Source organism: Lacerta agilis, chromosome 7 (genome assembly GCF_009819535.1).
Source record: "Lacerta agilis isolate rLacAgi1 chromosome 7, rLacAgi1.pri, whole genome shotgun sequence".
In the NCBI taxonomy this organism is placed as follows: Eukaryota; Metazoa; Chordata; class Lepidosauria; order Squamata; family Lacertidae; genus Lacerta; species Lacerta agilis.
Window position 1 is genome coordinate 55,756,957 of NC_046318.1, and position 22,071 is coordinate 55,779,027.

The 22,071-nt window shown below is 40.3% G+C and overlaps 1 protein-coding gene across 3 annotated transcripts; it reads right to left on the minus strand.

Moving 5' to 3' along the window:
• Positions 1-37: 37 nt before the first annotated feature.
• On the minus strand, positions 38-20,215 carry UBE2W (ubiquitin conjugating enzyme E2 W). Of its 3 annotated transcripts, none has more exons than XM_033155432.1 (6): positions 20,052-20,215; positions 8,532-8,623; positions 6,794-6,896; positions 3,697-3,852; positions 3,221-3,296; positions 38-1,154 (listed from the first exon to the last, which is right to left on the minus strand). In XM_033155432.1, the coding sequence occupies exons 1-6, from the start codon at positions 20,064-20,066 to the stop codon at positions 1,141-1,143; spliced, it is 456 nt and encodes a 151-aa protein (XP_033011323.1). In that variant the 5' UTR covers positions 20,067-20,215; the 3' UTR covers positions 38-1,140. The 3 variants fall into 3 exon arrangements, with proteins under 3 accessions (XP_033011323.1, XP_033011322.1, XP_033011324.1); XM_033155431.1 differs by lacking the exon at positions 20,052-20,215 and adding an exon at positions 19,757-19,822; XM_033155433.1 differs by lacking the exon at positions 20,052-20,215 and adding an exon at positions 19,607-19,628.
• Positions 20,216-22,071: the final 1,856 nt, after the last annotated feature.

Sequence of the window (22,071 nt, forward strand, 5' to 3'; positions counted from 1 at the left end):
CTTAAATAAAAAGATCCACACTTTTTTGTCAAAACAGTTCGTCTCTGTCCAAAATGTATTTCTTCCTTTATAGTACAGGATTAGAAGACAAGATAAATGTTTACAAGGTAAAGAAATAATTTACAAGAAAATATCTTCTGACAGCTTTTCAGTGAAAATATTGTTTTGTAACATTCAAATATGACATACAACACAACAAAAGAAACAGTGAACTCAAACAAAAAATTTCAAACGTATAAATACATGAAATATTGTGTAGGCAACAGGGCTCATGCTGAAGGCTAGTATGAAATAACAGTGTGCAATCTACTTGGAAAACAGCTCTAGTGTACATATTAACAAGGCCAATCATGGACTGCAGCAAATTCAATTTTGTCACTGCCGTCTGTTCCCGTTTTCAGAACAATGTTTGCCTTGATTAAATCACCCCTGCTCTATTTTATTCATACCTTTGTTTCAGAAATATAATACACACACAAAAGGTATCCATTTTACCATAGGGCTATAACATAGAACGTACCTCTCTGCTGATATAACTTGGGGGGGGGGGGAATTCACTGTGAAAACATTGAGAGTTCAGTAAATATGCAATGATCTTATTCTTTAGCTAAGCATGTTTCAACTCACGCTGCTAGTTTTATGATCACAGTGCACAGAATCCAAATCTAAACAATTAGGTGGTTTTCAAGGTAAAGATAGGTTACTTTATAATCCCAATATACTTACAAACTTTTTGTAGGCCCTATCATGCATCTAACTTTTCTTGTGGCAGGGGTATAAGTTTCCTGATACAATCTTTTGCCGGCAATGGGTACACCAAAAACCGTCAAGAAATTCTTATTATTGCACAATACAAGAAGACCTGGAATTCTCCCAAAAATTTAAAAGATTGAATTCTGACATTTTCTAACACCTGCATTAATACTGTATGACTAAGAAAAGCACGTCAGTAGCATGGACTGAACCAGCGATCAACATGCGCCCAGAATGCACACCAGTAAAAATGCAGTCAAGGGAAGTAGTCTTCATTGCCTATTTGTCACTTCCAGTCAGAGGTTAAAAGTTCAAAGACTGAATGATCAAAGTGCTCATTTTCTCAGTAGGACTATCTTCTGTTAGGAGTATCACAAAATGGTGGCATCAACAAGTGTCATCTTTAAAGCAAAACAAAAACAAAATTATGTACTAAACATATATTGATGCCCAAAATCTACAAAGTTATTTAAGGCCAAAATATCACCTACCAGCACATATGGTAACAAGATCAACATATATTGATTTGCTTGTTCAATAAAGAACCCTGGAAAATTATGAAAAACTACAGATTCTGGAAAAACAGACCACATAATCTGAACCAATGTATTGCTTTTTTTCTGTTTAAATAAATTAAGGCCGATATGCAAAGAACTATGAACCAAACCAGATTTTAGGCTTGCATTTCCTCAAACAACAGTTCCTCCCTCTATCATTGCCATGGGACCTAGATTTTCAAGGAAAAAAGGTTAAGAATTCCACTAGGTTCTGCTCTTGATCTTTCCCATTCAAGTCCAGCCACAGCAGATATTATCCCTGATAAGATGCTCTGAATGCTTTTCTCTCATTACCCTCCTGGCTTGCACAGTGGGGAAGGAGATTGTGAAGAAGCACATTGGGAGAGGAAAGGGAATTGCATAAGTGGAAGTCCTCGTGCAGCTGGATACAGTCCAATGTAACTGGTACCCATATATATCATGACCAGCAACTCCTTAGGTAAAGGGACCACTGACCATTAGGTCCAGTCGTGTCCGACTCTGGGGTTGTGGGGCTCATCTTGCGTTACTGGCCGAGGGAGCCGGCGTACAGCTTCCGGGTCATGTGGCCAGCATGACAAAGCCGTTTCTGGTGAACCAGAGCAGCACACGGAAAAGCCGTTTACCTTCCCGCCGGAGCAGTACCTATTTATTTACTTGCACTTTGACGTGCTTTCGAACTGCTAGGTGGGCAGGAGCTGGGACCAAGCAACGGGAGCTCACCCCGTCGCAGGGATTTGAACCGCCCTAGGCTCTGTGGTTTAACCCACAGCGCCACCCGCGTCCTTAGCAACTCCTTACATACACCTAAAATAAAAGGGGACTCTTTGTATGTTTCACAACTTGGCTGGAGGCTGGGAGGGTTCTAGTGTTATGGATTTGTTGAGTTGGATCCAAACTGGCCATTCCACAGACAGAAGGCTTGTTGTACTTTGCAGAAGGGACAGAGATCAAGCAGAAGCTCCCTGCTGGTGGAAGGGGGGGAGAGGAACTAATTACTGCCAATTCCCCTTCCCCTTGCATGTAGCCATGCAATCTCTCATGTTATTCCAGAGGATACCCCACCCCCAGATTTTCAGGAGGCACAGGAAAGCAGAAATTAGTAGAAATTGCCTCCTTGCTTCCTCTAGTAAAAGCAGAATTCCACCAGTTAACTGTAAGTCCAGATCCAATTCAATCTATGTGGATAGCAGAGGCTTATTTTTACATAGGATACATGGGTGGCCTTCAATTAAGTTTTACTCAGAGCAGACCCATTGGAATTAATGAACATGACTAGTTAATTTTAATAGATCTACTCTGAGTAAAACTCAATTGAAGACCACCCAGGATACAAAGGGCTGCCATATACCAACTATGACAGTACTGTGTCCACTCACTGCCAGCAGCTTTCCACAATCTCAGGCATAGTTTTTTCTAACTAAACCTGTTAATAGTGCAGCAAAGGACTGAACCTGGGGCTTTCAGCATAGCATGCATGTGCTCTACCATTAAGCCATCACCAGGGGCATAGCAAGGTAAATTGCTACCCGGGGGCAAAACAATTTTTGTCACACACCCCCCCCCCCAGGCATGGGAAGGTCAGGTGGTACCTGGTGCAGAAAATTTATTGTCAAACACCCCCCCTATTGATTCCCCCCCCCCCCACAAAAATGGTTTTACATTATTTCATATTTTCTTACAAAGGAATAATAAAAAGTAATAATAATAAAAAAACTTTTTTGCCAAAAAACATTCCTTCATAATTTGTCACCCCTCCATTATGGAACCAGGGGCGGACCGCCCCCCGCCCCCCCCCCTTTGCTACGCCCCTGGCCATCACTCTTCCTCACATACAGTATTCTGTTCAGTAAGGCAAATCTAATCACTTATTCCCAGGAACTTCAAATGCTCCTAGATGCATTGCTTATTTCTTCAAGGTCCATACATACCATGATACCACCATTTTGTTTTCTTTGGATTCTTGTTACATGTTCTTACATAAAATGAATTATCAGGTGGTCGTCTCTGCAATAAAGGCCCATCAAATCAGTATATTTCTGATAGACAGTGCATTATGCATACATGCAAAAAAGGCTTTCTGCTATATTCTGACACTCCTTTTTGTTACATAAACTAATTCAGTAACTGAAATTGGTATATACACTATTCAGTCCTAATGTTTGTTATTTACTGCATTAGGAAAGCAACTGCCTTTCTTCTACACAAAAACTTGCAGTAACTCAACAGAAATATTTTCCCACAGTAAATATTGACTCATTTGACCTTCAGTTCCAGCATATCACTTAACTTAGAACTACTAAACTATTCCATCACACTTAGAAAGGGAAAATTAATAAGTATCAACAAAACCTCAGTTTTAGAATGGGAGGTTTTCGTAGTATCAAGGCTATTTTTAAAGACTTACCTTTTCTTTGCAGCTGGAAAGCATGCTAATAATGCTAAGACAAACTGATTGCACTGAAAGAGCTGGAGACCAGTCTTCTGTTAGAATAGATAAACAGATATGACCATTGCTATAAACATGAGGATGAATGGGAATATTTTCACCAGTAAACATGACCTAAAAATAAAATAAAGAATTAATATATTAGCATTTTATTGACAGTATATATATATATATATCTGTATATAACATCAGCTATGATTTACTTAATTTGAGAGGGAAATTACACAGTTTATATAACTTCCATGTTTTATGACATCAGTCACTGGACCAAAATATATCCCTTATGAAAAGACGTAATTTCAACCCAACTAAATAATCCACACTTATTATTCCTTTTCCAGTTTTGGAAAAAAAACATCAATTACACTGTACTTTCCCTATCTTGTAATATGTAAGTTTTAAAGTCTATCACTTGGTCATCCACTATGTAATAAATGGGATTTCTCTTCCTTTCTCTCCTAATAATAAATTGGGTCAAGCTGCTGCCTCAAACCCAGCTGTTCCACATATCCTAATATTGCTAGTACGTGGTCTAATAATATCATAGTTACTATGATGCCAATATGCACATTTATAATTATTTTCGGTTAAGCTATTTTATGTTAATATTTTAACTGGAACATAGCTCAGACGAGTGGTCGATCCAACTCAGCACTGCCTAAACTGACTTTATAGAATTTCAGACAGGACTCTTTCCCTACCTTGGACTAAACCTGGGACCTTTTGCATAAAAAGAATGTACTCTACTAGTACTACAGCTCTTCCCATATTTAACTACAAACATTGTTCAATACATTCTTACTGAAATCTTCTCTCCATTTTAAGCAGTAATTCTTAAGATAATGATTTATATTATTATCATCAGATTTTTAAACATGGCCATAGCAGTCTTCCGTTTATCAACCAAAACATTCTGTCCAAGACCAATTAAAAGGAGAAACTGAAGAAAAGAACATTGTCCATTGTTTTGTTTTCTAATTATGTTGTCACACAAGATAGTTATTCCATTAAAAAAATAATCTTCTCAACTGAGTGTTTCTAATTTGCTTCCAGTTTTATCCCTACAGGATCCATATACAATAATTCCTAAAGTATGATTTCAGATCTTCTTTTATTCCATGCACACAACACAGATTTTGCTATTTCTTTTCTTTTGCCCAAAATAAGGATATAGTTTAATTATCAAACTGGTTGGCCGCTTGTTACACAATAAGGTGTCCAATCATATTTAAATACATGAGCAAAAGTAAAAATACATTATAACATCAACACATTCACATAAAAACACATGCAATTCATGAAAAATACACAATGATTCTCCTCACCCTCAATAACAAAAGCAGAAAACTTTGGCAGCACACTAATAATGAATAACGTCATCATGGTCTAAGAAAAAAAAGTTGCTGTAGTATTTTACCTAGCACCAAAAAGATGTCAATGAGCATGCCAGGCAGACCTCATTGAAAAGCAGTCCACAAAAGGAAAGTCCCTAACCAGGCCCATGCAGAGGGTTGTGCAGCTGGGTATACTTGCCCTGGTCCTCAGAGGGCTAAGCTGACTTGGGGGCCCCACCAAGGACTGGCTGCTTTTTTGTTTGAGTTTATATCTTTATTCTAATATAAATACAGGTAAGTCACAGAATATGTGCAGCATTTTTCGGTTTCAGTGAAAAGCAGCTAGCCATGTTACATATAAACTTTAATCCAGTTTGCTCCTGTTTAGCAAGCCATTTTTAAGTCACAGGCACGAAGGCAAATCTCTGAGTGCTAAGAATGAGGCATAGAGATGAGGCATGGTCAATTGCTGGAACCAGGAATGCCACTCAAAATGTCACTATTATCTTCCATGGTGGATAATTAGGTGCTCAGTTTATGGCTAAACTATTCTTATTGCTCGGGAGACAATGGACGAACAAGTGAAATCTTCAATGATACACTGGGCAACAAATATTAGTCATAATGTAAAAATGGATGTATGTGAACGTTTATGGAACATGGATATAAAATTTACAGCATGTTATAGTTCAAGAGAAAACTATATGAAAATGCTATATAGATAGTACCTAACACCTAGTAGATTGGCAAAAATGTATAAATCAAAATTGAATATGTGTTGAAAATGTAAAGAGAAAGTTGGTACCATTTTTCATATGTGGATGGTACCTTGTACCTTGTAATAAGGTTAAAGCTGGGAGATGTTATGTAATTAACTGAAAAATATGTTTAAGATAACATTTATTTTTTAAAAAAACCAAAAGCTTTTTTTTTAATTATGGGATCAGAACTATCTAAACAGTATATAAATTTATTTATGCATGCAGCCACAGCAAGAATGTTATGTGCCCAAAAATGGAAGGAAGAAGAGGTCTTGACAAGAGAATAATGGATACAGAAGTTAATGGACTACAGAGAAATGGTGAAACCTACTGGGAGAATCAGAAATCAAGATAACAATTTTTTAAAGAAAGGAATGGAAATGGTTTATTGAGTATTTACAAACAAACTAAACAGATTAACACATTGGCAGGATTAATGTAAAAACCTGCAGTTTCAAAATATATATGGGATATATATGGGAATAGATATATAAAATAATATGTTGAGATAATTTGGAGTATGCAGGAAGATGAAAAGAAATGTAAAGAAGCACAGAAAGAGGGGATAGGGAGTTGGAGTTTGAAATGTTAAAATTATGATTGAATAATTGTTGTTATATAAATGAAAATTATAAATAAAAACAAAACAGCATTTTGCCAGAAAAAAACTATTATTATTGCTCTCTGAAGAGATAACACAATGTGTGACATCCAACTGTAGCATCCCACTTATGCACAGAGGCCTTCCCCTTCCCCACTTCAGCCTCCCATGTAGTGCCAAAATCTGCTCCGCAGGACTGGGGAACCCTCCAGAGCAGATGAGGAGAGAAAAAGGGAAATTCCACAATATCTGCTGGAGTGGCAATGACTTTTACCCAATGAGTTGTAATCAATGTATAATCAACTTTTGCTACACAAGTGGTTTAAAATTGAAACTAAATATATGATAGTGTAAGTTACCTGAGGAGAGTCAAATGGATACCGACTACTGAATTTAAATAGCAGCTGAAATTTCTCCCCTTCATATAATGTTCCAGGAGCACCTTCCATGTCTACAATCCATCTTTGGAAATAAAATAAAATAAATTACACAACACAGAGACAAAAATTACTGACTCAATATATCTAGTGGAGGTTTTGAGTTCTAATTTGCAAGCAGCTGTTTCATACACTGAAAAGGGTGCTTCTTTTAATCTCATAGTAGCAAAAAGCAACTTTCAATGCTGATGAAGGTCTAATGCTTACAGAAAAAAATCTTTAAAAGTCCCACTGTATGAGCTAATCCTTGGCCATGTTTAAAGGAAGTCTGTGAACTGTACATTCAGTCTACCACCTCCTGCCAGCAGAACTGTGCCTGATATCAAATTTGGACTATAACCCATTCAAATTTCTACTAACAAATAATATTAGCTATTTCAAAGCGGGAGGGATGGACAGATAAATTGCAATTCTAGCAAGAGCTGCTTTTGTTTAAATTGTGAATATAAATTTTAAATTACTGTCTTGATGTACTTTGACAAAAATTATGAATACATTCATAATTAATCAAGAACAATGAAGATTTAACTTTATTGAAAGTTGGAGGCAATAGCAAGCAATCTTTTGTGATGCCAACCCCAAAACCTGAACTTGTTATTTCACACAAAAAAGGCTGAAGGGTTCTCAATATTCACAAAACTACCAGAACCACATACCATTCTTTTCTATAAAAAGTGATGCCCTTGTAAATCATGTCTCCAAGTGAGCAATGTTTGTACCTAAATCATTTGAAACTGACAGCACTACCCTGTCACCCGTGCATTGCTGAAAGCAGTTCCTAATTCAGTTGTGTAAACTATGTGTACAGTTCTGAATATTGGACACCTTGATGCTATACTGACAACTGTGTCCACAGCTCTCTTCAAATAAGTCAACAAACATGAACACAAATATTTATAGAATACAGAACAATTGTCCATAGGTTTTTTGCCCTTTTACTTTATAACTATTTCAGTACCTCACATGAAAAGGTAGAGGAAAGAAAACATTTAAAATCAGTCTGCATTCCAACTGTGGAGTTTTGTGACTCCATTTAGAATGAACAGCCCCAAAATGAGATAAAAAGCAGAACATTCTTAATTTATTCATTTAAAAATGCCATCTTGGGCATTTTTTATGGAAATAAAAAAAAACTTCTGTAACTTTACTGCTACCGAACTATTTTCAGAGTAACAGAACAGCTCCAGCTGCTGATTGTGTAAATCCCATACTTACTATAGACTATATCCAATGCTTTAGCTCAGCAGGCACGTGAGACTTCTGTAAGCACAATGAACTTCTTTCTCTCCTATTTGCTCCCTTTTGTCAAAATCTGCTTCAGAGGGGTTAGGAGACCCTTCAAAGCAGACTTTGGGGGCACATAGCCTGAGGAGAGGAAATGCAAGTCCCATTGCACCAGCGTAACCCTGTGCAGTAGCACTGGATACAACCCCATATTTACACTATACCATACTTGTAAATACATTTAATATAAATGCATAGGTCACTAACTATGTATAAGTATACTATAACATGCTTGCAAATATAATTAATGTACATGCATAGGTTAGATATTGTACGTTTCACATTTTTTAAACAGTATATTGCTAGGAAAACACAACATCCTGCCCATTTTCAGTTTCAGCTAGAACAGAAATTATGAAAATGTAAACACACTGACTGTGTAATTGAATTTTGGACACTCTTTTCATTCAAAGTCATTCCTGGTGGAGGGTCATTCTGTAAAGCCAACAGTTCTTTCTGTAGCCTCTTCTAAAAAAAGAAAGGAGGAGGAGCTTTTTAAATATTTCATTAATAATAATAATAATAATAATAATAATAATAATTTATTTGTACCCTGCCCATCTGGCTGGGTTTCCCCGGCCACTCTGGGTGGCTTCCAACAAAGATTTAAAATACATTAAAATATCATACATTAAAAACTTCCCTAACTGTTTAGTACATATTACTGCTGACCAACAAACAGTATTGCCAAACAGGCTTACATGATACATGTCAAAAATTTATATTAAAAAAAAATTCCTATCATAAAAGACTGACATGTGTCAATGCTAAGCCACTGGTCTAAACTTTTCATTCTATATGGCATTTGTGGAAACATCTCCTGAGAAGTGTAACAACTTATTTTCCTTTGGTACTATTAATTCCATATACTGGTGTATAGCAGTAATATTCAGAGTGATGAGCAGCTTCTTTTTTTAAAAAAAAATATGTAGCCAAGTAGTCAAGTTCCAGAGAAATGGAACACAACCTCTGCATTGCCAGTGGAACTTGGGACTTTTATTTCACAAATAGCAGTCACCCATACCATATGGAGAAACCACATAAGAAGTGGAGGGTCTTTCCGCTTTATGGCACAGGGAGGTGCTGTTTACTGCGAGTTTTGAAGGCCCTGAGTGTGCCTAAACTATTAAACTATTGTGGCCTACATCTGGAGAGTCTCCTTTTTGAACTTCAGTCTCTTCAGAATTTCTTTGTTACAATGAGGGCTAGAGATTTTATTTTAAAATTTATCTCAAGATTTTACTGAGTTTAGAGATTATGCATAGCAGACTTTCCTTGATTTGTTCCTAATATGACTTATACCTGAACAATTATGTGCATCTATACTATTGGTTCGAAAAAGATTATCGTTCAGTCTTGATTCACATACTCTTTAAGAAGCATACTCAGGAGTAAACCACCCAAGACAGACTTACTCCCCAAAAAAGCATATGTAGATCAGGCTATTGATGTGAAGTTGCAATATATATATATATATATATATATATACACACACACATACAATTTCATAAACCAAATATGCTGCAGGTTCACACCAGAGTGCTATCTACACCCAACAGTTGAAAAACAAAGCATCCAGGTGATCTACAGTGTTCTTTCAATACTACTACAGTGGTACCTCGGGTTACAGAGGCTTCAGGTTACAGACGCTTCAGATTACAGACTCCACTAACCCAGAAATAGTACCTCGGGTTAAGAACTTTGCTTCAGGAGGAGAACAGAAATCGTCCGACGGCAGTGCAGTGGCAGTGGGAGGCCCCATTAGCTTTAGTGGTACCTCAGGTTAAGAACAGTTTCAGGTTAAGAACGGACCTCCAGAACGAATTAAGTTCTTAACCCGAGGTACCACTGTACTACTCAGGGCCGTCTCGTCCATAGGGGCTGGTGGCGCACCACACCAGGGTGCCGGGCCCCCCAGGAGCGCCCCCGCAAGCCCGCTGGCATACCGAGCGCCCCTCCCCAACCCGCCCCCGCCCCCACGGGTGGGCGGGCTGAAAGCCAGCCACCCTTGCATCCCGGAGCCCCAGCTGGAGCACTGGAAGGGCGCGCAAAGCCCCGCGCCGCTCCAGCGACACCCCCCTCATCCCCCGCTCGCCCACCCCCCCTCCCGAGGGGCGGCCAGCGCGGGAGGGAAGCGAGCAGAGAGGCGGCCCGCCGGGGGCACCGAGGGATCGGATCGCTGTGCCACGGCGGCCGATCCCTCTAAGACGGCCCTGGTACTACTACTACTACTACTAATAATAATAATAATTTATTTCAATCTTGAGCCTAGCAGATACCACAGTATACACAATATTAAAGGGGTAGTGGGGTTGTAATCAGTTCAAACATGGAGTATGAGGCTATATCACAGATGAAGCAAATGCAGCAGAATATAGAAGGTCAGAACAGTGGAGTCCAAAGTTTGTGTTTGTGTATATGTGCATTTTAAAAATGACTTGCATAAATATTGGCATTCTGGCTTTGGTTAAAAGTGCAGGAAGCCTAAAACAGTAAGAAAAGGGAAATACTATTAATAGATGCTGCCCTGGATCCTTCTCATACTAGGAAGTGGGGTGGGGGGAATTGAAATCCGAACCACCAACACAGCATGGTTACGGTAGATGGCAATGAAGAGTTCTGCATAGTGATGTTAAAAAAAAAAGATTGTCAACATATTTTATTGTGTTGTTGCTATTTTAATTATTGTTTAATTTAAATTTTGTACTTTTTCTGTTTTATTTAACTGTTGTACTCTACCTTGAGACTCCAGCATGAAGAGTGCATAAAAATGTACATAATACCTTGTAAATTATACTGCAATCCTAAACCATGTGCTACCGTAACTCTAACCATGTCAACTCAAAAGTTTGTCCCATTTAATTCAATGGGGCTTACCACTAAGTAAGTGGAATTAGGGCTGTGTAGTTTAAACCATGGTTCGGATTGTGGTGTTAGTCACTAACTTGCAACTGAAGAACACATAGTCCTTCTGTTCATTTCAGGTGCAGGCTTTTAATATGGAAAGGAACTGTAAATTTTATGTCAATGAAGCAAACATTGGCAGGTTGCTACAATGTAAAAGAAATCCCCAAACATAAGCGCAAGAGGAAGTTTTTCATAAATTTACATTGATAATTGGTATTTCTGTTTCTAGAGTACAATAGCAGCACTAGCAGCAATCACAAGCTACACCTAAGATGCAGAGGCAAGTTTTGTCCTTTACTTATAGGTATTTTTTTTAATGCCCAGGATTCAGTTGTTCCCTAATGCATTCTCTTATCTGATACTGTGTCACAAACCTACTCAGGAGCTACAGAAGTAACAAATGAATAATTTGTTTACTTAAAAAAAGGAAAGAATTCAACCCCACCCTTTTTACACCCATATTACTAGGTTATTAGCAAAAAGAGAATCTTTAAAGGAAATTAGAAGCAAAATGAATGGATTACTACAAGTTTCTGTAAAAGACAAATGCAGTATAAGATGATTAGACTGGAACAAATTAGACACAATTATGGCAGCCTTGAAATACAGGGGCAGTAACTGTGAAAACAGGAAAACAGAAGGGTACAAAATAAGGTTATTCTGGTACATATCATCCCTCAATTTCACATGGTGAACTATCTCTGCCTTCTCTCTGCCCTACCTCACATCTACTACATTCAACACACCTTATTCAGCACACTTTATTAATAAATTTGCTTTACTTTCAAATGCAAAGCAAGATTTGTTCTCATGTAAGGACACAGCATCCATAGGGGGACAGATCCCTATAGAGCTCAGACTTCTATTTTTACCGCACAGCACATGTACACAGGTATCACTATGGAGAATGGAAGGTCTGCACATGCCTATCATATCCTACCACCACCAGGGTTGCTTGAGAGCATGGTCAAAGTTGAATGGAGATACTGTGTATAGCTCTGATGTATGGAAGTGAGAGCTGGACCATAAAGAAGGCTGATCGCCGAAGAATTTGAATTATGGTGCTGGAGGAGACTCTTGAGAGTCCCATGGACTACAAGAAGATCTAACCTATCCATTCTTAAGGAAATCAGCCCTGAATGCTCACTGGAAGGACAGATCCTGAAACTGAGGATCCAATACTTTGGCCACCTCATGAGAAGAGAAGACTCCCTGGAAAAGACCCTGCTGTTGGGAAAGATTGAGGGCACAAGGAGTAGGGGACGACACGAGGATGAGATGGTTGGACAGTGTTCTCAAAGCTACCAACATGAGTCAGACCAAACTGCGGGAGGCAGTGGAAGACAGGAGTGCCTGGTGTGCTGTGGTCCATGGGGTCACGAAGAGTCGGACACGACTAAACAACAAATGTGATATGCATGCAGACTTCTAATTCCCAGGAATGCTGAGATGGATGTGGGGAGAAAACAGATTCTAGCAAACTTTATACAGATCTCTTCTCAAAGGCACTGTGTCCTTCTAGAGGAAAGAAATTTTGCCACTGGAATACAATCACAGTTTTATCAAATATTTAACACTAAGCATTTAGCATATACTTAGATCATGTGCTCTAACATGCAACATGAGGATGAACAGTGTGGAAGCACACTTTGAAGTGGCAGCAGAACTGTTTTAAATGTGTTTTATAGTTTTTAATAAAGGGTGAGTCCTTATCCATTTCACAACAAATGCCCATGTACCTCTTTCAAAAAGACAGTGGAAAGCTACCCTTTCCTGCAGGAAAAACCTTCCATTTATCAACTCTTCTTTTTCTGGTCAAGTTGCTCAGAGTGAATGATAGTGGGCCAATTCAAAGTGGCCTCAGGTGAAAAATTATTGGGCTACAGTTCCCATCTTCCATGACTACTAGCCATGCTAGCAGAGGCTGATGGGAGCTGTACTCCAACAACATATGGGGTGTGCTATGTTGGCTACCCTGACACATTTCAGTCTGGCAAGTTCTGAGACCAAGACTGCCTCAGATGCCTACGTATACAATCTAAACATGCAGTTGGTAGTGGGGAAGAATGTATATTTGGCTAGATAGTATCCTTGAAGGGGTGGTTACTTTTATGCCTTTTTATTGATTTTTCTGTAAGTTTTGCCTGCTGAGGTAGTACTATATATATATATATATATATATATATATATATATATATATGTAGGTAAAGGGACCCCTGACCATTAGGTCCAGTCGTCTCCGACTCTGGGGTTGCGCAACTCATCTCGCATTACTGGCCGAGGGAGCCGGCTTACAGCTTCCGGGTCATGTGGCCAGCATGACAAAGCTGCTTCTGGCAAACCAGAGCAGTGCACGGAAACGCCGTTTACCTTCCCGCCGGAGCGGTAACTATTTATCTACTTGCACTTTTGACGTGCTTTCGAACTGCTAGGTGGGCAGGAGCCAGGACCAAGCAATGGGAGCTCACCCTCTCGCGGGGATTCAAACCACCGACCTTCTGATCAGCAAGCCCTAGGCTCTGTGGTTTAACCCACAGCGCCACCCACGTCCCTATATATATATAGAGAGAGTGTGTGTTATAGTTTCGTATTATTATCTATAGTTTTGTATTATTATCTTGCTTTCATTTTTGTATATTTTATTCTGGAGCTCCACAGTGAGGACATCACTATCAGTACCAGTTGTGCCTACATTTGTAGCAGCCCTGTGAGGAAGGTTTCTGAAACCAGTACTACTGCAGGGCACCAGTGGTAGTGACCCAGAAGGGGACAGCACCAAAGGAGGCTGCCTTTGGGACTGGTAGGCATGCCCATTAAATATGTATTTGGAAAGGAAGGTAGGCGGGGGATACTGGAGCTGCTGGTGTTACCTTTTGCAGAATCCTAGGCAGATGCAGATATGACAGTGGGAATTGGAAAGGTCAGGTGAAGGGAAGACAAGGCATTGCATGCTCTCTCATTTTCAAATCCTTCCTCTAACCCTACATTTCCTGGTACCCATGACTGCAATTCATCAAGCTTGCAAGTGCTTCTCCTGAAAGCTAGGCTGATGAATGGTAACACTGCTGCCATCAGGATTTAATTCTGGATGAAGATGCTGATTATTACACAGATAGGTTGGATGATGGTGGTGAGGTTATCCTCTCCCAATTTGCTTACTGAGTTCCTAGGTACAGGATCAGCATGAACAGGGATCAACGTTGTCATGGTTCATCAAGGTTTCACTCACTTAGCCCAACAATCCACTGAATATACTAAATATAAATGTGCGCATGTAGTGTTGACTTCTCAAAGCAGAATAGTTTCTGTCTGTTTGCCGCTCACTTTACCATCTTCTAGTCTCCATTTCTGAAATGAGACATATATTCATGCCAATGCCACCTTGATAAAAACAGCTCAGGACTTATTGTCCCCAACAACCCTAAGCCTCAAATGACATTTAGTCGGGCATATGCTTGATTCACTGGTTTCATTGCTACAGACAGATAATTACCTAGTCCCGATTTGGGCTGCTTTTGGTACCTGCAGCGATTGAGTACCCATTACATAGGCTGCTACTGAAAGCTTATGAAGCCAAATGGATTCCTGTAGTCCTTTCAGATTTTCCTACCGACGTGCCTGATGGTTCTGTCATGGTCCTGACTGATCCTTGGAATAGAAAAATTACCCATTTATTCCCAAACACTTATTTGTAGAGTTCAGCTATCTCTTTGGTTTCCAAGTAGTTGAGAATGTAGCAAGAATACAAAGAGTGGAAGGCTTGAAAATCATTCTGAATACCAGCTAAAGCCCACATAACAGCCTAATCTGTATTCAGTGGCATCTGTATTCAGGAATGTAACTTCCACATAAGATGCAGTTCTCCATTATGTTGAAACTCAGAGAACTGTTTAAAATATAGTTTTGAACAAGTCAGAATTTGAAAGCATGGTGTGTTCCTGTATATTCCACTTATTTATCTTAACACCACAGTTCACTGAGTCTAGGTGTTACAGGAAACTAGTTTGTTTAAAATTAAGTGAAATTTTCTAATATCATAGAATCATAGTTGGAAGAGACCACAAGAGCCATCCAGTCCAACCCCCTGCCAAGCAGGAAACACCATCAAAGCATTCCTGACAGATGGCTGTCAAGCCTCTGCTTAAAGACCTCCAAAGAAGAAGACTCCACCACACTCCTTGGCAGCAAATTCCACTGTCGAACAGCTCTTACTGTCAGGAAGTTCTTCCTGATGTTTAAGTGGAATCTTCTTTCTTGTAGTTCCTCCATGTCCGCTTCTCCATTCCTCCATGTCCGCTTCTCCGGAGCAGCAGAAAACAACCTTTCTCCCTCCTCTATATGACATCCTTTTATATATTTGAACATGGCTATCATATCACCCCTTAACCTTCTCTTCTCCAGGCTAAACATACCCAGCTCCCTAATCCGTTCCTCATAAGGCATTGTTTCCAGGCCTTTGACCATTTTGGTTACCCTCCTCTGGATACCTTCCAGCTTGTCAGCATCCTTCTTGAACTGTGGTGCCCAGAACTGGACACAGTATTCCAGGTGAGGTCTGACCAGAGCGGAATACAGTGGTACTATTACTTCCCTTGATCTAGATGCTATACTCCTATTGATGCAGCCCAGAATTGCATTGGCATTTTTGGCTGCTGCATCACACTGTTGACTCATGTCAAGTTTATGGTCTACCAAGACTCCAAGATCCTTTTCACATGTACTGCTCTCAAGCCAGGTGTCACTCATCCTGTATTTGTGCCTTGCATTTTTTTTGCCCAAGTGTAGTACTTTACATTTCTCCCTGTTAAAATTCATCTTGTTTGCTTTGGCCCAGTTCTCTAATCTATTAAGGTCATTTTGAAGTGTGATCCTGTCCTCTGGGGTATTAGCCACCCATCCCAATTTGGTATCATCTGCAAACTTGATCAGGATGCCCTCAAGCACATCATCCAAATCATTGATAAAGATGTTGAATAAGACTGGGCCCAAGACAGAACCCTGTGGCACCCCACTAGTCACTTCTCTCCAGGATGAAGAGGAGCCATTAATGAGCACCCTTTGGATTCGGTCAGTCAGCCAGTTACAAATCCACTGAATGGTAGCATTGTCTAGCCCGCATTTTACCAGCTTCTTTACAAGAATATAATGTGGGGCACCTTGTCAAAGGCCTTGCTGAAATCAAGATAGGCTACATCCACAGCATTCCCTTCATCTACCAGGCTTGTAATTCTGTCAAAAAATGAGATCAGATTGGTCCGACATGACTTATTTTTCAGAAACCCATGCTGACTTTTAGTGATCACAGCGTTCCTTTCTAGGTGCTCACAGACAGTTTACTTAATGATCTGCTCTAGAATCTTTCCTGGTATGTCAGGCTGACTGGGCAGTTATTGTTTGGGTCCTCTCTTTCCCCCTTTTTATCCTTCTTGTGTGCATGGAAGGGGAGGGCAAGGGAGAGAGGAATGCCTAATGACAAAACAACTCACTCCCATTCTAGGAAAGGTTATGGTTTCTCATTATATCTGAACCAATCCAAAAAGCAATGTGGTTTCACAAGTCCAATTACAGTGAGTCACTTCTTGACATATGTTCCAATCCTAAACTGTTTAATCGTAAAATGTGTTCAGAGCAGAGCATAATCTCATAGTGCTACATCATATTATTAGGTGAGTATTTCATGATGTTACATGCATTTCTTATTTTCCTTCAGTTGCATTTCATTTCAGTGTATTATATTATACACTGTGTGTGTACACACCACACACACACCCCAGATTTTTTTTAATGGCACAGTTAAACTTAAGTGAGAATTATTCGCCTTAGGCCATCTAGCAAACTTCATGGCAGAATGGGGGTATGTATCAATGTACCATCATGCATCCACTGCACTAAGATTAGCTTACTTCCTGCTTAGACACCACCTTCAATTGCTAGAAGTGGTAAAATAGATTATGAAGCACACACAAGTTAAACTGCTGGTTTTTAAATATTCAAACAGTATTGTTTTTTATTTGTTTAGTAGGAGACCTGCATGCAATACAAAAGAATAAACAAAAGTTTAGCTCTCTAGACCAGAGCTTTCCAAACTATGTGTCGTGACACGTTAGTGTGTTGGCTGCAGTGTGTAGGTGTGCAACACAAATGTTCCCCACAGTCCTTGGGGTTGGAAAGGAGTTAGTTTAATCACCAATTTGCTAGTAAAACTGAATTGCTATGTTGTGAAATGATGCATGTCTAAAAGTGTGTCACCAACATGAAAAGTTTGGAAAGTTCTGCTCTAGGCAATTAAACTGGTGCAGTGCCACAGAAAATGCAGAATCCTTTTATAAATGTGGCCTCTTTCGGCAATTTCTTGCTACTAAATATCTAATGCCACATACTAGATATACTGTAGTAGAGAAGACCAAAGTGGCAAGCCCTATTCTGAGATGTACCCTGGGAAACAGGGAAGTGACACCAATAATTGAATGAATTACACATTTAAATTAAATATGTCATCAGATGAATTATTCCCTAAGACTGAATGGAAGACATATTACAAAGTATTTGGAGTGCTCAAGAGTGCTATACAGACATGAAAGCTGGAAATTATGTTAAATACCTTCATTTGATTCTCTGATCAAATTGCCTAGGGAAATAAGGTATACCCAGCATATTATCCAAAAGTTTAATCAATACCCCTGACAGCACAGTATCCACAATAAGAAACAAGAGCTGAATTTCACAATGCCAGAAAGTTACCAAGAAACTAGAACAAATACAACACAATTTCTATCGTGACTAAAAGTAATGCACTTTAACCATCACAGAACTGAGAAACTTGCAAGTTCTCATTCTGCAGTGTAAAAGCTAAGGGAAATGTAAAAGAAGCTGAGAGGTAGAGATGAAGGGGGGGAGAACCCACAAAAACATTAATGTTCTGTGAACCCAAAAAAGCCTTCATGTTCTATGAGTCACTTTATAGCTTATGCATTTAAAAGAACTATTCTTCTACTGCTGCAATGTAGTTTTACAATTCAAGTTCTTGAAAAAAAATCAGCAAATTTAATCTCCAATCTTGTATTATTTAAACTGAATATAAATAAGGTTTAGGTTTTTGTCTGTCCATCTGTTTGGAACATTAGATGCCTGTTCTGCATGTTTTGTTTAGTCTTGCTTGACATAATTAAAAAATATCCTTTGTTCTTTGATATTAAAATAAGTAGTTACTGTACTTCTAATATTTTAACATCAATTCTAAATTGAAATCACATATATATTGTCCTATGTTTTATATTTTATTTTGATGATTAAGCAGTATATAAATCCTTGTTTCTTTGTTTTTTAAAAAAGGCACAACACTGGATGCACTGCTTATTTCAGCTTTCATCCAAAAGCAACAGGAAGCCCAGTGGAACACTAAACGAAATTAGTATTGTAGTACGCATTTTTCATAGGCAGCCCTATTCCATAGGATGATGTACTTGCCTAAGCTGGTCAAGCTTGTAAATCCACCTCTATGGATTGTAGAGCCATTGAAGACAATAGGACATGACTGGTTTCAATGGGTCTACTCTGAGTACAGTGGTACCTTGGTTTACGAACGTAATCTGTTCCGGAAGTCTGTTCTTAAACCAAAGTGTTCTTAGACCAAGGCGTGCTTTCCCATAGCAGCGGGGGACTCAATTTACAAATGGAACACACTCAACAGGAAGCAAAACATGTTCTTATTCCACGGCAAAGTTCACAAACCAGAACACCTACTTCCTCGTTTGCAGTGTTCTGAATCCAAGTTGTCCATAAACTAAGCTGTTCTTAAACCAAGGTACCACTGCATAACTTTGTCTACAAAGGGCTGCAGCCCAATACCACCACACGAGGTAATAATGATATAAATAAATGGTGCTGATTTGTTGATTCCTTAGCCTAGCATCTTTCCTAAACTGCTTCTCATGCACCATCACATCAGTAATCCCACAGAGCAGCTCTGTGGTGGGGAGAACTGCGGGACCTTTTGGTGAAAGGCAGATCTGAACAGGAGGTTTCACACCAAACAAGCTTGCTGTCCTTTTTGAAGTCTGAAGGACAAGGCACAATAGGTGAGAAGAAGGCGGTGGGGGGCGGGGGCGGAGCGGGAGAGAAAGAGAGAGAAACGTCAACGCATCAGGCAGAGGACGGAGCTACCGTCGCCGCTCCTTCCTAAAGCAAAATATACAGTGACTAACGTATGCAATAAAAAAAGGAGAAGGGCGTCAGAATGACTTTCCACACTTCCTGACTTTGAGTGACCCTCCTCCTTAAATCATCCCCTCATGGATCGCCCCCCGCCCGCCAAACAACCGCCCCGTATCAGCCCTGCACTGAAAATTACCCTGAAGAAAAGGGAGAAGTTTAAAGGGAAACCCTGAGGCGTGCGACTAGACCTGTCACAGCAAAAGCGAGCAGGGCCCATCCAGCTATCCGGCGCCTGCGCCTCCTCCTGCCTCCCAAGCAGCTGCAGCAGCCCGGGCCAAACCACCCCAGCCCTAAACCACACCTAAGGGAAGTAGAGCCGGGGTCACGCACCTGCTGTTCCTGGTACCGGCCCAACCTAGAGCGCGCGCACCTATCTCCCCCCTCCCGACCCCAAATAAATGTGCATCTCCTTTTGCCTCAGCTGAGGGAAGGGCTTCCCCTTGGCCTCTCCCAAACCCCTCGCTCGGCTCCCAGGCTTCCCTCGCTCCGGCGCCAAGTTCCTCTCATACGGAGTCCCTCCCGCCGCTCGCCCAGGAAACGCGACAACAGCTGCCGCCACAGCTTCCTCCTCCCCGGAGCCGCATCCACAGAAACCAGCGCAGCAGCAGCAGGGGCACGAGAAGAGCGCCGCCCCCGCGCCAACCGCCACCGGCGCCGCCGCTCTGCCCGCCGCCTTCTTTCTGCCTCCCCCGCCGCGTCTTCCCCTCTCTCTTCCCCTCTACACCTGGGGACGAAAGGACACGCCGCCCCAGCCTGGCCGCCGCAAGCTGCTTACCTGCATAGACGCCATGATGGATCCGCCTCCCTCCCTCCCCCCCTCTCTCTGAGCCGCCGGCCCGGGCCGGGAGGGAGAGAGACAGAGACAGAGGCGGAGAGACGCAGCGCGGCGGCGGCAGCGGCGGCAATAGCGCCGGCACCCTTTCCTCGCCTCCTCCCCCACACCCCGTCCAGGTCACGTGGGAGCGGCCAGCCCGAAGAGAGAGCGCATGCGCCGGGAACTGCTGCCGCTTCCAAGTAGGCGAGAGGGACAGTTCCGAGCGGACGTCGAGAAATTCCGTCCTTCGTTTTGGTCCTTTTTGGGGCGGGTGTGTGTTTATTTTAAAAGCGGAGTGCCAATGTCGGCTGTCTGAGACGGTTCTCGCTTAGATCGCCTTTTCCTGTCATTTTTTTTTTTGCTGTTGTTTAATTTCTCCTTCCTATTAAATCGAAAATACTGTAAAGGCGGCTTACAAAAATTAGAAACCCAGTTTTTTCATCTGTAGGATGCCCCAAGTCCGTCGGAGGAAAAGGCGGGGTATAAATAAACTAATAATAATAATAATAATAATAAATAAATAAATAAATAATCTTACTTAGGTGCTGAATGCCATCCTGGTGCTTTCCTGCAACCAGAGGAAAACGTTTAAGGTGAGGGATTCCAGGGGCAACCCAGCAAATTAAGGCAGACCACCTACAATCTTGTTCCTGACCTTTAGGGCAGGGGTGGAGACGCTGTGGCCCTTCAGTTGTTGTAACTTCCATGGTCTGTAGTTGTGCAAATAATGATGATGATGAATTTAACTACTACTACTACCACTAACAATACATTTTTAAATTCAGAACATGTATTTGACCATCACTGCACAATTAAAATAACATTCGAGTCTGAGTGTAAGTTTACTTAGTGAAGTTCTACTGTATTCCATAAAGTTATCAAATAAAGCTACCTACTATATGGGAGCCTTTACGAGTTCTACTCATGTCACATTTCTTTTTGCAAACTGTTATATATGCTATCTTGTGATTTGAAACACAATAATGACTAAATCCCAATTCCCCTGTTGTTCTGCAGAATGTTTGATTTTTATATTATTAAAAGAAAATAAGATGTTAGGCCTACTCTGTTTTACATTCTTACCTGTTGTAAGAAAGAAACCAGGAAATATTTTGGTGGAATTCATATTTCTTGTTAAATATTTCTGTATATTAAAAAAACTCTGTGTACATTCCAAGGAATCTTGTTCAATAGCTTTCACCCCAGCTGTTCTTGGCCTCCAATCTGTATTTATTAAAAAGAACCAGCTAAACTCCAATCAGTTACCTTTCTTTTTTTTTTTTTAAACAGAATTTATTAACATTTTCATAATATAACATAAACCCAACCCCACACCTACAAATAGAAAAACAACTACAAATACACATAAAGTCAGGATTCTTCTTCTTACTTGTAACCTTACAAAAAAAAAAATTCTAGTTCTGAATCTTGACGTTTGACTTCCCCCGCCTTTTCACCTTCGGTTTTAATTCAATATACTATTTCCTTAACAACTTTTCTCTATAAAAACAATTTAACTTTACTTAAAAAAAGAAAACATACTTATCTCCAACTTTGCATTGTACCTTAAATCTTAACCAAATATTCTTATAACTAAACTTATTTCTTCTGTCCTTTATCATGCTGCTTTTGACTTAAAATTCAATATCTCCTTACTTATTTAAAATAAACTTATCATTAACCGACTTCACACTCCGACTTCGGATACCATGGCAGACCATTTAGATTATACATTTAGTTCTTCAACCCACTCCTCCTCTGTCCATTGTCTTTTCCTGTCTTTCTCCAGCGCCAAATCTCCCATTGTCTTGCTCCAAGTGTCCACAGGTCCAGGCTGCATCCACAGCAAACCCCGCATCGAGCCTCAAGGCGTTACTCATCTGCGTTCTGGGCTCCTCCGTTTCTTTTGCTTCTTCTTCTTGTAAAAATTCTAATTCCATGTCCCTCACCCCCGAGCTGCCACCTCGGGGTCTGGATGTTG

Excerpts from the sequence above, each read along its gene's own strand:
- UBE2W (XM_033155431.1), bottom strand. The coding sequence starts at position 19,783 with ATGAGAGGAACTTGGCGCCGGAGCGAG. Across the intron at positions 8,624-19,756 it reads GAACTTGGCGCCGGAGCGAG|AAGAGGCTACAGAAAGAACT; the intron begins GGAAGCCTGGGA and ends TTCTTTTTTTAG. Across the intron at positions 6,897-8,531 it reads GTCCAAAATTCAATTACACA|ATGGATTGTAGACATGGAAG; the intron begins GTCAGTGTGTTT and ends TTATTTCCAAAG.